Source organism: Lepisma saccharinum, chromosome 2 (genome assembly GCF_977018435.1).
Source record: "Lepisma saccharinum chromosome 2, izLepSacc3.1, whole genome shotgun sequence".
NCBI classification, from domain to species: domain Eukaryota; kingdom Metazoa; phylum Arthropoda; class Insecta; order Zygentoma; family Lepismatidae; genus Lepisma; species Lepisma saccharinum.
Window position 1 is genome coordinate 7,694,156 of NC_139230.1, and position 14,137 is coordinate 7,708,292.

General features: G+C 35.8%; 1 protein-coding gene across 1 annotated transcript in view; it reads right to left on the bottom strand.

The window, feature by feature from the left end:
- Positions 1–155: 155 nt before the first annotated feature.
- The window catches only part of LOC145983900 (sorting nexin lst-4-like), a 69,719-nt gene continuing 55,737 nt past the window's right edge, over positions 156–14,137 (bottom strand). The window contains exons 10-12 of the mRNA XM_083117010.1: positions 11,787–11,959; positions 8,757–8,969; positions 156–4,265 (exon numbers count right to left, since the gene is read on the bottom strand). Coding sequence (XP_082973136.1) covers positions 4,218–4,265; positions 8,757–8,969; positions 11,787–11,959 — 434 coding nt within the window. The 3' untranslated portion in view covers positions 156–4,217. The remainder of the gene's footprint in view (positions 4,266–8,756; positions 8,970–11,786; positions 11,960–14,137) is intronic.

Genomic DNA, 14,137 nt, shown 5'->3' on the forward strand with positions numbered 1-14,137 from the left:
AGTATCTCTTTTCCAAAATTGCGTAATACTTTTCAACGAATGGTTCATCAGCCAAGATGTAGGTGATATGTATGGCAGGAAAATTAAAAATTAGTACTGGCAGCTCTCACATTTAAGGTTTCTCAAACTTACAGACACCAAAATAAAACATGTAATACTATTTGCAGGTACACATTTATTTGTGCTTGCATGGGGAAAAATTGAATATATAGTATGCCAACTGGGACAAAAGGAACCACAATATTCTGATGGACAAAATGTCAACTGCCATAACATATGGAACTATTTTTTCTGCAGAATATTCAAGATGATGTACATTTCATCATGTGTGGACAATATTCATGTTCAGAAAAAGTCTTAACTGTCCCAGTTTGATGATGAGGAGAAACATGTTGAATATATACAAAATATTTACAAATCTACAAATTCATTTTTTCTTCTGTCCAAGACCGGAAGACTATCTCAAGAGCAAAACAAAACAGGCACTTGATGGAACATGTTCCAGATTTTCCCCCAATTTCCCACAAAACTCTTTTCCTGCACAAAATACAGATCATGCATTACATACATAAAAGAAATATAATAAAAATAATAATAATAATAATCTGACACATCAAAAGTATAAATATCAATACATTTTAGAGGAAGAGAGAGGGAATGAATAAATAGGATTGTTTAACATTCACACTCGTTCTACATGCATGCCTAAGTGCCTTGTATCTTCTCTTGTGAAAAAAAATTCACAAAATGTAAGAGAAAAAGAAATCACGATTACATTGCTCTTTACAGATTTATCTTTGCTGTTTATAATATAAATAGTGTTGTCAAAAAATATTCAGTCTTTAAAAATTTTCATTCTTTTCAAGATGTTCACTGAAAATATACATTAATTCTTCAATTTAAAGTATGTATATGTATGAATTTGCTGAGTACAATTAACACCAGAACGTTTGCAGTTCTTGTTCCAGTATGTAAATTTGCATAGCATGCTGAGTAGTACACTGTGTGGAAGAAAGCTTGTATGAACACACTTGTCACTGAGAAAGTCTTACGAAACATATAAACATGTATGCAAGAGAATGCATTTGTCTTTTGTGTTATACGAACAGCTGCAGACAACTTTCTGTTTTTACATTTATCTCACAGGTTAAGGTATAATTTGATTCAACATAATAGCCCCAGCTGGTATATTTGGTGATGTTCAAGAAATACACCAGCGAAGAAGAGAGAGTTTACAAGTACTCAATATAGAGCCTCACTTATACTTGTTCAATCATTCACGGATACAACTTGCACGCTGCAACAAGATAATGGAATGCTCAGTTTCTAACCCTTTCCAAAACACTAATACACAGTACACCAGCAAAAAGTTGTTTAACTCGATCATCTACCATACCAACTTATTTCTGAACATCTAATATCTCTCTTACATCCATGATTAGAAATATATCCTTACTTTTCATCATGGAAACAGTAGTTGACCTACATAAATATTATCTATGGAGACTATACTATCACATACAAATCCTAATTGACCATTAAGTAAAATTCACACTTTGTAGTAATGGCTGGTTGGATCCATTAAAAAAATACCAGCATGGATATCTTTTGAGAGTTGATTAAAAAATGAACATACAGGCATAAAAGAGAATTAACGAATTAGCACTAATATGCATATATATGTGCATACATGTTTGATTGTGCGCGTGTTTGTGTGCAAATTGGAACAGGCAAAAAAAGGAAGAAAAATACCAACACTCAAAATTGAATACAATGCCCGAAAATATTTTCTGATTCAAGAAAAGTAGTCAGCAAGATAGTGAATGCACGGCAACTGTAAGCATGCATGAAGCATCTACCAACAGAGAGCTTAAAGTGTAAATAATAACACCATGTCAAATTTCTCAAGCAATCCAGTTGTACAGTCATAGATACTTCTGGGTTGTAGCAATCACCATTGAAAGTATACAGGGATATTAAAACCCAGAAGCATCCGTGACTATACAAGGGTGCATATCAACAGCTAGCATGAAGAAACATTCGATACCCAGTGGAGGCACAAGTGGTTCAGATCCCATTTTAAACCGTACGTCCAGTTCCGATTAGCCTTACTGTGCATAAAGTGGACTTAAAACAGCAACTCAAAGCATGAAGAAACAGCATTCCAACTCACCCCACCACCATGTTTCATGTTACTTGAGCAAAAAATAGAATTGCACAAAGATACAATATACGTGAGCATATGCCTCTTATAGCATACAAGCTAGATCAAACTGAAGCACCAACATACAACTTTAAGAGCTATACTGTGCACAACAGGCAAAAGAAAATGTGCTTCATTCCAACACCAATATAAAGACAGAAAAAATGCTGTTGCAAAAGAAGAAGCAAGTGATCCATTTCTTTGCTGCCAAGTTTCATTTTATTAGGAAAATAACATGTTTGTGGATTGTAAATGTAAACACACACAACGGTGATGTTTCCTGAATAACACTACTACTCTAGTCTGGGAAATCCTTGTTCTGAAAATAAATGTTGAAACTTGGGCATTTGATAAGGGTAAGTGTTTGTGATCAATTTCAAGATAGAAAAAATGAAGAAAAGGGAGGGAACAATGAATGCAACAATATGGTATTGCAGATGCCAAGCACATTCACTCAATCATTCATATCCGCTCATTCTCTAATAGAGCATGCACCGACTAGTGATTTATCACAAACACTCCCACAAACTAATGTGCACACAAAGAACACGTTTTGAAGAGAGTTATTATTGTAACATATTTAAAGAAATCCAATTACCAATTTATATCTTGAACCGTGATTAAAAAAAGGTAGTCTGCCAACAAAAACAGATAATTTAAATGTAATAATCTCTCTTACTGCCACTACATGATCAACTAGTTCACATATATAGATTTCACTACATAATAAAGAAAGATATAAATATATAAAAACTGAAGATACTGGTTTAAAATTAAAGCAAAAAACAAATAATTATCTTCTGAAAATTATTACCTGCCATAAAAAATCAAAATAAGCTGATTATATGTTTCATAGACATATAACTAACAATAATTACACCAAAAAATTACTGGTAATGTTGTTATCAAATAGTTGAGTACATTCATTAGCAAGATAAATCAGATGGAGTACAGCAATCCTGTAGAAGATGGGCACTGACTAGAATTGTTTGCCCGCATATGCATGTGTGTCTTGCTCAGAAACATTTTACATTAGAACAAGTGAAGCAAACTACAAGGAAAAAAGACTACTGAGAGAGTGATATATGATTAATCACTTCTAAATAGTATCGCGCAAATAAAATAAAAAGAAAACATGCATGAACACAATGACAGGTACAGCATTTTGAAGACAGTGCATTAGAATTATATTGCTGTTTGCTGTTACAGGTGTTGCAATATAGTTTTTTTAGCCTTTTTTAATGTTTTTAGATTGGCCTGTGACAATGTTGAGTAATATCACAAAAACAGGAATGTGCAAGCAGCATGTAAAACCCAACCATAATTTTGATAAGACTTTAGACTACATTGCCTAATGAAAAACTTACATCAAGAACAAAGTTGGGGCTGACATGCATAAACTTACGAAGTGACACATTAAATTTACAGTACAGTATACTCTATTTTGTATATATACTATTTACATAATCAATGTTCTGTTAAACAGCCTGAACACCTAGTTATCACAGGACTAGAACCAGACCAAGCTACATAATATTCAGTAACAAGTGCTTAATTTGTACACAAAGTTTATGTTAACAAAGAACAATTTGTCACATCACATTTCAGCAATTACTATATCTACCTCTCAGCAAAAAACATTTAACATGTGCAGAGAGACAGAAAAATAATTAACAGTAACTGACATATTGCAAATGAACTCTCTCAAATGCAGCTGATTTTTTTAATAATACTCTAATCAAGTACAGTGTTACTTTCCCTCACACTATCATACTGACATATCATTAGCAACATAAAGCAATGATAATTGGCAATTCGTTTCACAATTAAGGAACTTTCTTTAAAACCGCTATCATACATAAATATGTGAGAATGGGAAGGGGTAGTTCCAAGTTCTACAGTCAACAAGTATTGCATCATGCACTATACTTGCTTGATATTTTCTTTGTAAAGGACTATTTACACAATGGCAATTGTTGAACAGATTCATTATAACAATGAATGACTGTAATGATTATTGCTGGTCATACAACGTCAGTGCTCTCTGCAGCTTTTCCACAATCTGAAAACATAAAAAACATAAATAATCACAATAAAAGATATTTCTACTAGGTGCTCAATCAATCCAGAATAGTAAAAAGGAGTGTTAATATTTTAACTAGGGGTTTATAAAACAATGGATTTTCAGTCAAAATTAGCTTTGTATTTTTTTTCAAAATATTGAAATGAACTTCCAATAACCTGGATAGAATATTACAATGATGAATCAACCTAAAAATAAGAGGATCCACATCTCTTACAGGGACATATCCAGCCATTTTCTCCATGTGTACGCAACTGTAAAGTTCATTCAACATCTCTATCAAGCACATGAGGCCCTGGTGCTGACTGCAGCAAGCATGTGCTTCTCAAGCTTTCTGCTAATAATTACAACTAGGTAAGGTTGAAGTCTAGTGAAGAAGAATGTACCGTATACATTGGGACAAGCCAATATGCGAGTTTTCTCAATGCTGATAAGAGTGCCAATATATGATGTCAAACTTTTCATGAAGAATCTGAACTACTGAATATACTTATTTATAAATACGGAGAAACTAGTACTCACTTTATCTACGAAACTGATTTTTTCTTCTTCGTTCTATTAATTTCAGTGGTCACTGCCACCATCTTTGTTGGAACTTGTCCAACTTGTTCGAACGAGGATGGTGGCAGTCGCCACTGGCATTAATAGAACGAAGAAGAAAAATCAGTTTCGCGGATAAAGTGAGTACTAGTTTCTCCGTATTTATATACTACCATGTCTCTCTTTTCCCAATTATGAGTACTTATTTATATTCTCTTATTTTATGTGACTTTTCTGCTTCTTTAGGCTTATCACAACAATGAAGCTGAAAGTGATGAAGAAGGGTCATTCACAAAGGAACACCCATTCTCAGGTTGGGACTTGAAACCAAAATCATTGGTAACAAGATTGATGTTACTGTTCCTTCACCGAAATTTTACTCAATGAAATGTTTTAATGCATATGATAAAGATAAAAATAGCTGTTTCAATATTAAGAGGAACAGTTAAAATGTATATTGATATAAAATGATCATAAGTTGAAAGGATATAAAATAACAATGAAATTTCATCTGTAGCAGCAATGTAGAGAATATAAACTAGGGATGGCACAGATTAATCGTTACTCTATCAGTATTGGCTGATATAGGCATATTGGTGTATTGGTGAAATTACTGATTATTTTACCAATATGATATATCTATAAATATCTTATAATTTATTCTAGTTTTTTGGACTTTTAACCACTGTTATTTAAAACTCAAAAAAAATAGAATGAATAAATCACTACTGATTAGCTACAAAAAAGGATCTTATAATTTAGTGCAAAATTCTGCCATTTTGTTATAATTCTTTTGGATAATTTCTAATGTCACCTATTTTTGGTAAATAAAAAAGCAATATTTCGGTACAAAAAAAAGAGTCAATTTCAGGTTCAAAAGCAGTAAATAAAATGAAATTTCGCTGTTATAGCGGTGGAAAAGCAGTATATAAAATGACATTTTGGTTTTAAAAATGTGAATATAATCCCAAATTTGATTTAAAAACTGCACTATTACACAAAATAAACATATCCCTTCTAATAGCACATTAAATCATTACCAGAATATTAAGTTTATCCTGTATAAAGGGGTCCATTTTTGCTTCTCAAATGTTTGCAGCAAAATTAATCAATTTTCCATGAATTGCATAACTCTCAGGATAATTCTGACTTCAGAAAGTGTCGCGTCTGTATATAAACGGTAAATTTCATGTTTAAGAGTCAATTTCGCATTTTGCAGTTCATTTCGCATCATTTCGTGAAAAAACAGGGTACGAAAATGCACCTCACACCTTTCAGAAACATGAAAAATTAGCATTACAATGTGTTATTACACATTTCGTGTTTTCGTCAAAAACAAAATATGCATGCCTCTAATAATCTCCATGCCCTACTTTTTAAAAAAGTAAATGTCTAAATATGCAACTTCTTTTGCACTGCAGTCACCTGGAAACAAATATTTATTAACAAGGTCAATGAACTACTCAGGTTCTTCAAGGACCATTTGGAATTTTATACCGGATTGGTAGAATATTGGTTATCAGTACTGGTAAATTTTATATCTGTACTTTATCAGTATTGGCCAATATTTCATATCGGCCCATCCTTAAATATAAACTAAATTCAGAATATGACTTAAAACATATTACATACTGAATGACAAATAGATGATAAACAAACACAACCAAACATTAATACAATGCGTTTGTAGTACAATGGATTAAGTTTACCAATATTTATGAAGAGATTTTCATGGGATATTGTAAGAAAGGTTTTGTAGATTTGGAGACCTAATGTAACATTAGTCCTGGAGAGCTCAAACTTTTTCAGAACTAATCTGGTTGGTATTCCAAGTTCTTCATCATTTGGAGTATTTCACATACATAGTTCCTGTTCAAATATATATTCCATTTCAATAATACACTGCTACACATAAACACATACATAAATACTGGGAATTGTACAATAAAGCTCAAAATATTGGTATAATTATCAGTTTTTTTCTACTTTTTTGTCGCCTTCAAAATAGGCCCCATTTGATGCAATACACTTATGCGAATGAATAATCCAGTTGTTGAAACACTTCTTATAGGCACATTCTGGTATGGCCTTCAGCTCCTTCTGCGAATTTTGTTTCATGGCTTCAATGAACTCAGAAAGTCTTCCATGAAGTGGTAATTTAAGTTTTGGGAACAAAAAAGTCACAAAGGGCCATATCTGGCAAATACAGTGCCTGATCGATGACATTCGTTGAGTTTTTGGCTCGTTCAAGAATGTTTTCAGCAACCTGTTTGCAGTGCTTTTTTTGAAGAAAATTGAGCTCCTTTGGAACAAGCCATGCTGCAATGTGTCTCATGTCCAAAACATCAACTAAAATGGTGGGAATGGATTCATGAGACACTTCAGATCCTGAGCCATCTCCCTTAACATTTAAACCGCCGTTGTCACATATATGTGTCACACAAAGTAAGGTTCTTGTCGCCGTTGTCACATACATGTGACAAGACGAATTAGGTAATATTTCCACGCTTTCATCAAGGTTGGAGCACTCCCCCCTCCCTTTCAACATGCCCAGGTCATGTGTTAGAGTCCCTGTTAACCTTGTTTTTCGAGCTGTGCATGCAGACTTCAGCATATTGACTCATATTACATTTTGTGTGCGACCTAGGAACATGAAACAACTTTCATTTCATTATGAAAGGTCCATACTATGAAAAGAAAACTAAATTTTGCATTCTTTTCCCATAGGAGTGGGGAAAGATGGGGCGAAGTCCAGATTTTTATTATTTTTTCATGGAAATTTGGGGGCACGGCTCACCCCAGCCAGTCTTTTACATTTTGGTGTTCTGAATTATACACAGTTGCATGCCCTGGTGTCTTAGCTTGAAAACAAAACTTAACCAAAGCAGATTGGTCCAATAGTCCACGAGTTATAACGTTTTTCCGAAATAAAATTTAAATATCGCGCGGAAAAGCCTCTGCGAATCAGGGGTTACATTTGGCAAACCTGCCCAGCGGTGTAAATGTGTGCCAGCTAAGAACATGAAACAACTTTCATTTCATTATGAAAGGTCCATACTATGAAAAGAAAGCTAAAGTTTGCATCCTTTCCCATAGGAGTGGGGAAAGATGAGGCGAAGTCCTGATTTTTATTATTTTTTCATGGAAATTTGGAGACACGGCCCACCTTACCCAATCTTTTCATTGTAGGCATTCTGAATTGTACACAGTTGCATGCCCTGGTGTCTTAGCTTGAAAACAAAACTTACCCGAAGCAGATTGGTCCAATAGTCTACCAGTTATAATGTTTTTCCGAAATAAGTGTACAAATTTAAAATTCGCGTGGAAAAACCTCGGCGAAACAGTGGTTACTTCAGTAAACCCGGCGGCGGTTTAAAGGTTAAGCTTGAATGACAATTTTCCTTCACCATTTCCTACAATTTGCCAATGTTTTTGTCAGTCAATGACACTGAAGGTTGACCGGAATGAGGCAAATCTTCAACCACTTCTTGTCCTCCTTTAAATACTTTGTACCACTCATTTGCTCGTGTTTTTGATAAAGTAGACTGACCGTAGGCCTTCTCCAACATTTTCAATGATTCAGCACAAGAAATTTCGCTAGCAACACAAAATCTGAGGCAAACACTATGTTCAATATTTTTATCCATTACAAAATAGCAGGGCACACTTGAGGTCGACTAACTTAACCAACAGCTGTAAACAAACTGGTCAACAGATCGCACCAAAACTCTACATGACAATTAGGTACATTGGTACAAACTTACAGCCAAAAAATGTTTTTCATACCTTTTACATGGGTTGTTTACATGAACAATTCCCGGTATTTATTTGACAGAATGTATATTAACTCATAATAATATTAATCAAGTTGTAAAGGAAATTATCTGACAATAAGATTGAATACCATTAGTAACTTTAGAATATACTTGCCTGTTCATAAAAGTTTATCTGCTCTTTGAGGTAGTTTTGCATTGCCAGCCTGAAATCCACAGTGCGCTCACTATGAAAGTGGTTCATTTCAGCTAGTAGGGCAAATGAAATGACATCTGTTCTTCGATACACTTCTTGTAATTGACCTGCATCCATCTTGGGGTCATGCCCATGTGCATGTTTTTCACATTCTTTTCTCTTTTGTATGGCATCCTGAAACAAGAATATTGAACATTCTTGACAATAATACTTATTATACACAGCTTTTATACTAAATAACAAAAATGTTCCAAAAACTTATCATTTAAATGGAGAAGACTAAAATAACATGTTTCTAGAATAGTTGGAGAAAAGATGAAGGAAGAACTAAAGACTGTGTACAATAACGGAGACACATATGAGTGGTTAGAAGCATTTTGTGCAACTCTGGCAAATGATGATCTCTTATTTCTTAATTTATGTTGCTTTTTGCCACTTTTGGCTAATTGCAGCAATGAAGATGAATGATGATTAGATTAAATTTATGAAAGCACACTCTCAAAGAACATCCATACCCAGGCCAGAACTTGAACCTGGAACCAAAATACACATACTAACCTTATTTGTACTAATTTGTCCTCTCTAACTTTAAGACTATATAACTAGTAAATAATTATAGACCTAATACTTCCAAGCATTAGCTTCAGTTACTCTGTAACCAAGACCAAATGCAATCTTAACCCTCACCACCACTATTCCATGTAAACCAATGAGGCAATGACTATTCTGGACAATAAATACTCATGATCCTCGTTTTGGTATGTAGTAAAATTGAAATCATAATTGTATCTAAAGATATCTGTTTGGTGGTTATGCATAGAGAGGTAATTCACTCAAGTAAGTTCATGTTTCATTCCTTCGAACAGTTTTTGTTCATCATCAATCTTGCTACCTGTCTTTGGCTTCATCTAGCATGTACTCTCTTGCTACGGATAGTGTGGTTCCTTTTTCTCTCACTCGCATTCATGGTGGTGCTAGTTGATGCAGGCATTTTACTTTCTGCTCCTCCGGCATGGGCTTGGTACTTCTTTCTTTTACCATGCATCGGGATTTTGGCACTTTCGGTTCCCAGTCTCATAGTCTGCCGATGTGGGAAGGTGTTAATTTTCACTAGCGTGCGCAGGCAGGCTATTTCACAGGCGCTTATTGTCTATGCTTGAAAGTGCCTGTGAGAAAGCACCTGAATTCAACTGCATCATCTCCCTAGGCATCAACAATAGGTACAAGCAACAAGAACTCTTCTGCCTCCTGGATGCAACCAAAACTAGCCATGCAACCAGAATGAAAAAGATACAAGAAAAATGGATTAGCCTACCCTGCCCTAACAAATATATATATATGTACAAAACGTACTGACTAGGCACTGTTTCGAGATAGCAGTAGTAAGTAACATGCCACCTTCCCCCCTTTCCATAGGCTCCCACCTAACCCATTTCAAGCGATACTACACCAACCCCAATGCAAGAAGTGAATCCTCTACATAATCACCTGCACTTGCAGAGGCAAATATATAGGTATGACGAAATGCCGATTGGAAAACAGGCTCAAGGAACACGAAGATCACCAGTTCGGGAGAAGAGGAATGGGCCTTTCCTGCCACCTCATTGACGAAAACCATAGCACAAACTGTGCGAAAGTAATTATACAAGCAAGATACATGTTAGAAAGACTCTCAAAAGAAACATATGCAATAGTGACCATTCCCGCTGACCTCAACACCAACCCTGGATCCTCAATAAAAACTGGCTTTCTGTCATCAAAAATAGGCATGCTCATCCTACCCATTCTCCCCACATGCCCACACACAAAAAAAAATAAGTATGGACCATAAGCACCTGTGAAAAAGCCTGCCTGCATATGAGAGTGAAAACGAATGCCTTCCCATGGATGCAGACGAGACCAGGAACTGAAAGCACCAAAATCCCGATGCGTGGCAAAAGAAGAAAATACTATGTCCATGCCGGAGGAGTAGAAAGTAAAAGGCCCATGTCAACTAGCACCTACATGAATGCAAGCAGGAGAAAAAGGAACCACACAACACATGGCAAGACAGTACATGCGTAACCAAGCTACTAGACAGGTGGCGAAATCAATCACGAACAAAAACTGTGTTGAAAAATGAAACTTGAACTTATTAGAGTGAATTGAAATCGTAAATAAAGGGAAAACAACAAAGAAAAGCAGGGAAATCCAGTACACACTCTGTAACTAACAACCTTGTATTTTAACGTAGTGTGACTAAAGTATGCAGGTGGAGGAGACAAGAGCATCTTCAGGAAGCCCCTTTCCCCTACCTTTTTTTTTTTAACATGGAACCATCAGTGGTAAAATGATACTCAACCCACTTGGCCACCAAGGTTGCAAATAACAGTGACAGAAGATATTACTTTTGCTTACAGGGGGTGTGTGTAATATCATCTACTAATTTGTGTACAAACCTGAAACAATTATGATGAACATGCATTTTAGTATTGAATATGTAAAGTTTAGAGTTTCCGTGTTGTGAATTTGGATGTTTTTTGGATGCATTGTGTTACTTGGTGTGACATTGCAGGAGACAACCCAACCTGCCAGTCACCACCCTGCAACACTGCCAGATTATGGAAACCAAAACAGCTGCCAGAGGAAAGCACAGCACACAGTGCAAACCAAGAAACATGCACCACACCACCATATGGGAGAAAATGGAACTATCGCAGCCCGGGAACAAACAAAGCAGTGACACACTACAATCTCCATCACAGACGCCGCATTCTCAGTTAATGAAGGCAGTGGACTTTCAAAATTAATCACTAAAACCGTGTTCACCGCATCCATCATGAATGCATTTTAATGTTTATGAATGTTCTGTTCCAGTTGTTTAGAATGAATAAGCTATGTCGATTCCACATTTAAATCCTCATGCTCATTATTCCCAGCATTAAAAAAATTTTCAGTCAGTAGATAACCTGAAACAGATATAAAATATATGCCACTGAAATTGACACTTACCCTATGAACAGCAAGTATGTCAGGAAATGATGACAATATTCCTTTGTATATGTGAAGCATATCTCCTAATGGTTCCCAGTCAGCTTTAGGCTGTTCTTCAAATAATCTTCCTATATCATTGTATGTTTCTCCCGTGACTTTGATAGCATGAGTCAAGTTATCAACTGGGCTCCCTGGAAAAGAAAATACATATAGGTCTACCTATATAATCTAAACACAATAGCGGTTACAGGTTGTTTATTGGATTTCAATTTCATAAGTACAACTAAATCATCACAAAACAAATGATCTAAAAAAAAGAATCTGTCATTTATTCTTACAAAATCTTAACTTAGCAAATCTATTAATTTTGAAACTAATATTAATATATTTATTAGAGATGTACTGATATGAAATTTGTATCAACACTACAGGTAACAATTCAATACAATAATAACTAGGACATCAGTATTGGTTGACATATCTCAAGAGTCCAGGTATCTTGCAAGGCATAACAAAATAGTGAAATAAAATAAAATCAGATACAATTACTATGTCATCATAATTCTGAAAAATTCAGAACTTTCATTAATTCTACTCTAAAATTGTGGTAGAAGTAAAGAGAGAAGTGGGAGAGGGAAGGAGGGAGATATTTTACAATCTAATATTTATACAGGAAAACCTCGTTAATACGATATTGGTTAATACGAAGTACCCTTTAATCCGAAGTTCTTCCTATTCCCCAGCTGATAAGATAGGATTTATAATGTATTTCAGTACAGATAAATCGAAATACGGATAATTTTTAATACGAAGTTGTTTACAAGACCCTTCCGCAAAACTGGTTTCGCTTAATTCGAAGTAGACACCTGCGTAAGTCAACAAGAGAAGATCGAATGTGGAGAGAGCTTGGACTTTATTTTAACTTGACCTTGACTTGTTTCCTTGTCCTAAGAGCTGCTGACAACTCGAGGGAAGCAGCCCGAAATGCCCGCTGGACACTGACATTCTTTGTCAATGTGCATGGGAGGTCAAGCTCTTTCCCCGCTGAATGCGCCACCTTGGAAATATTCACCAGTGTTAGATGAGAAATGTGAGATAAGATCACACGAATGTTCCAAAATACAAGACGCGTGGCGCCTTGAAGTGTCACCCATCTGTCTAGCTCTGAGCTCGAGATACAGCATTTTCCCGTGAGCGAGCAACATTTGGCCTGGTAGCCAACAACTTCCCGTAACCACTTTCATTAAAAGCGTGTTCTTTGTGCCCTGTAGAACTTCATAAAAAAAAGGGAAACTGTTACAGATAATCAAAGCCGCATAGGCCAACTAAAGGATTGTCAACCCGCTTAATGCGTTGTCATCTAGGTTTCCCGCAAAAGTTGACATCGATCTTACATATATTGCAACTCCAGTTTCCCGCTTCATACGTTTCCCAACTGTGCCGGTCATAAAATTTGCCAAAACAGTGTTTAGTTGTCTGAGTGACTTCTCCCCTTTATCTATCAGCAAACGGGGGATTTTCTTGCTCGTGTGCGCACACGGGCTCCTTTCCTTTGGCATCTAAAGAAAAAGCAAGCAGTTCTGAATACCTTCTTTAAGACGAACAAAAACTGCATGATAAGTAAAAGAAACGTGACCCCCTTTCTTCTCCTACAACAGCTCATTATCTGCCACTGGTGTGAATGGTTTCGGTCTTCGATAACTGGGTTATCTTTAAAATGCCGATAATTTCCCTTCTGCCACCTGCTGCTCTAACTTCCAGCCGGTCTCATTGTGTTTACCCTGCAGCTGGCACCAATGTTTAGTCTAGCGTCTGGAAACCTCTCGCTTGCCGATAACTGCAATGACTCATCCAGTGCAAAGGAATAAGCTTCATTGTTTTGAATCTCAAAAAGCCATATAATCCCCACTTTTCTTCAGAATTAGCATGCTGCTGTTAAAAAAAAAAACAAAAAAAAAACGCAATGCTCAATGTAGGAATACGAGAGGAAAAGTTTTGGCAGAGCGAGTGTTTGACCTCCAAAATACTCCTGAAACATACAATAAATTGTTGATTAATCTGAAAATACGCAAGTTTCGTAAAGCTTGTTTTTAGTTCATTTTATGCTGATGAGCTAAGCGGGACTAAATATACAGTTTAAAGTGGGATCCAAACCGCAAACAGATCACAAGTTGTGTGTTTACTTTTTCAGAGTGGATTACAATGCAAGTTGAGGAAGAGTTTTAACTAATCCCTGCAAAGGGGCAAGGGGGGGGCGGGGGGGGGGGGGGCGCGAATTTGAAGTTAACTGAAGCAAAGAAAACGTGACTTTTTTTTTACGATGTGTTTTAGACAGCCAAACCAGAACAAAATTTACAGCCCCGATTTTT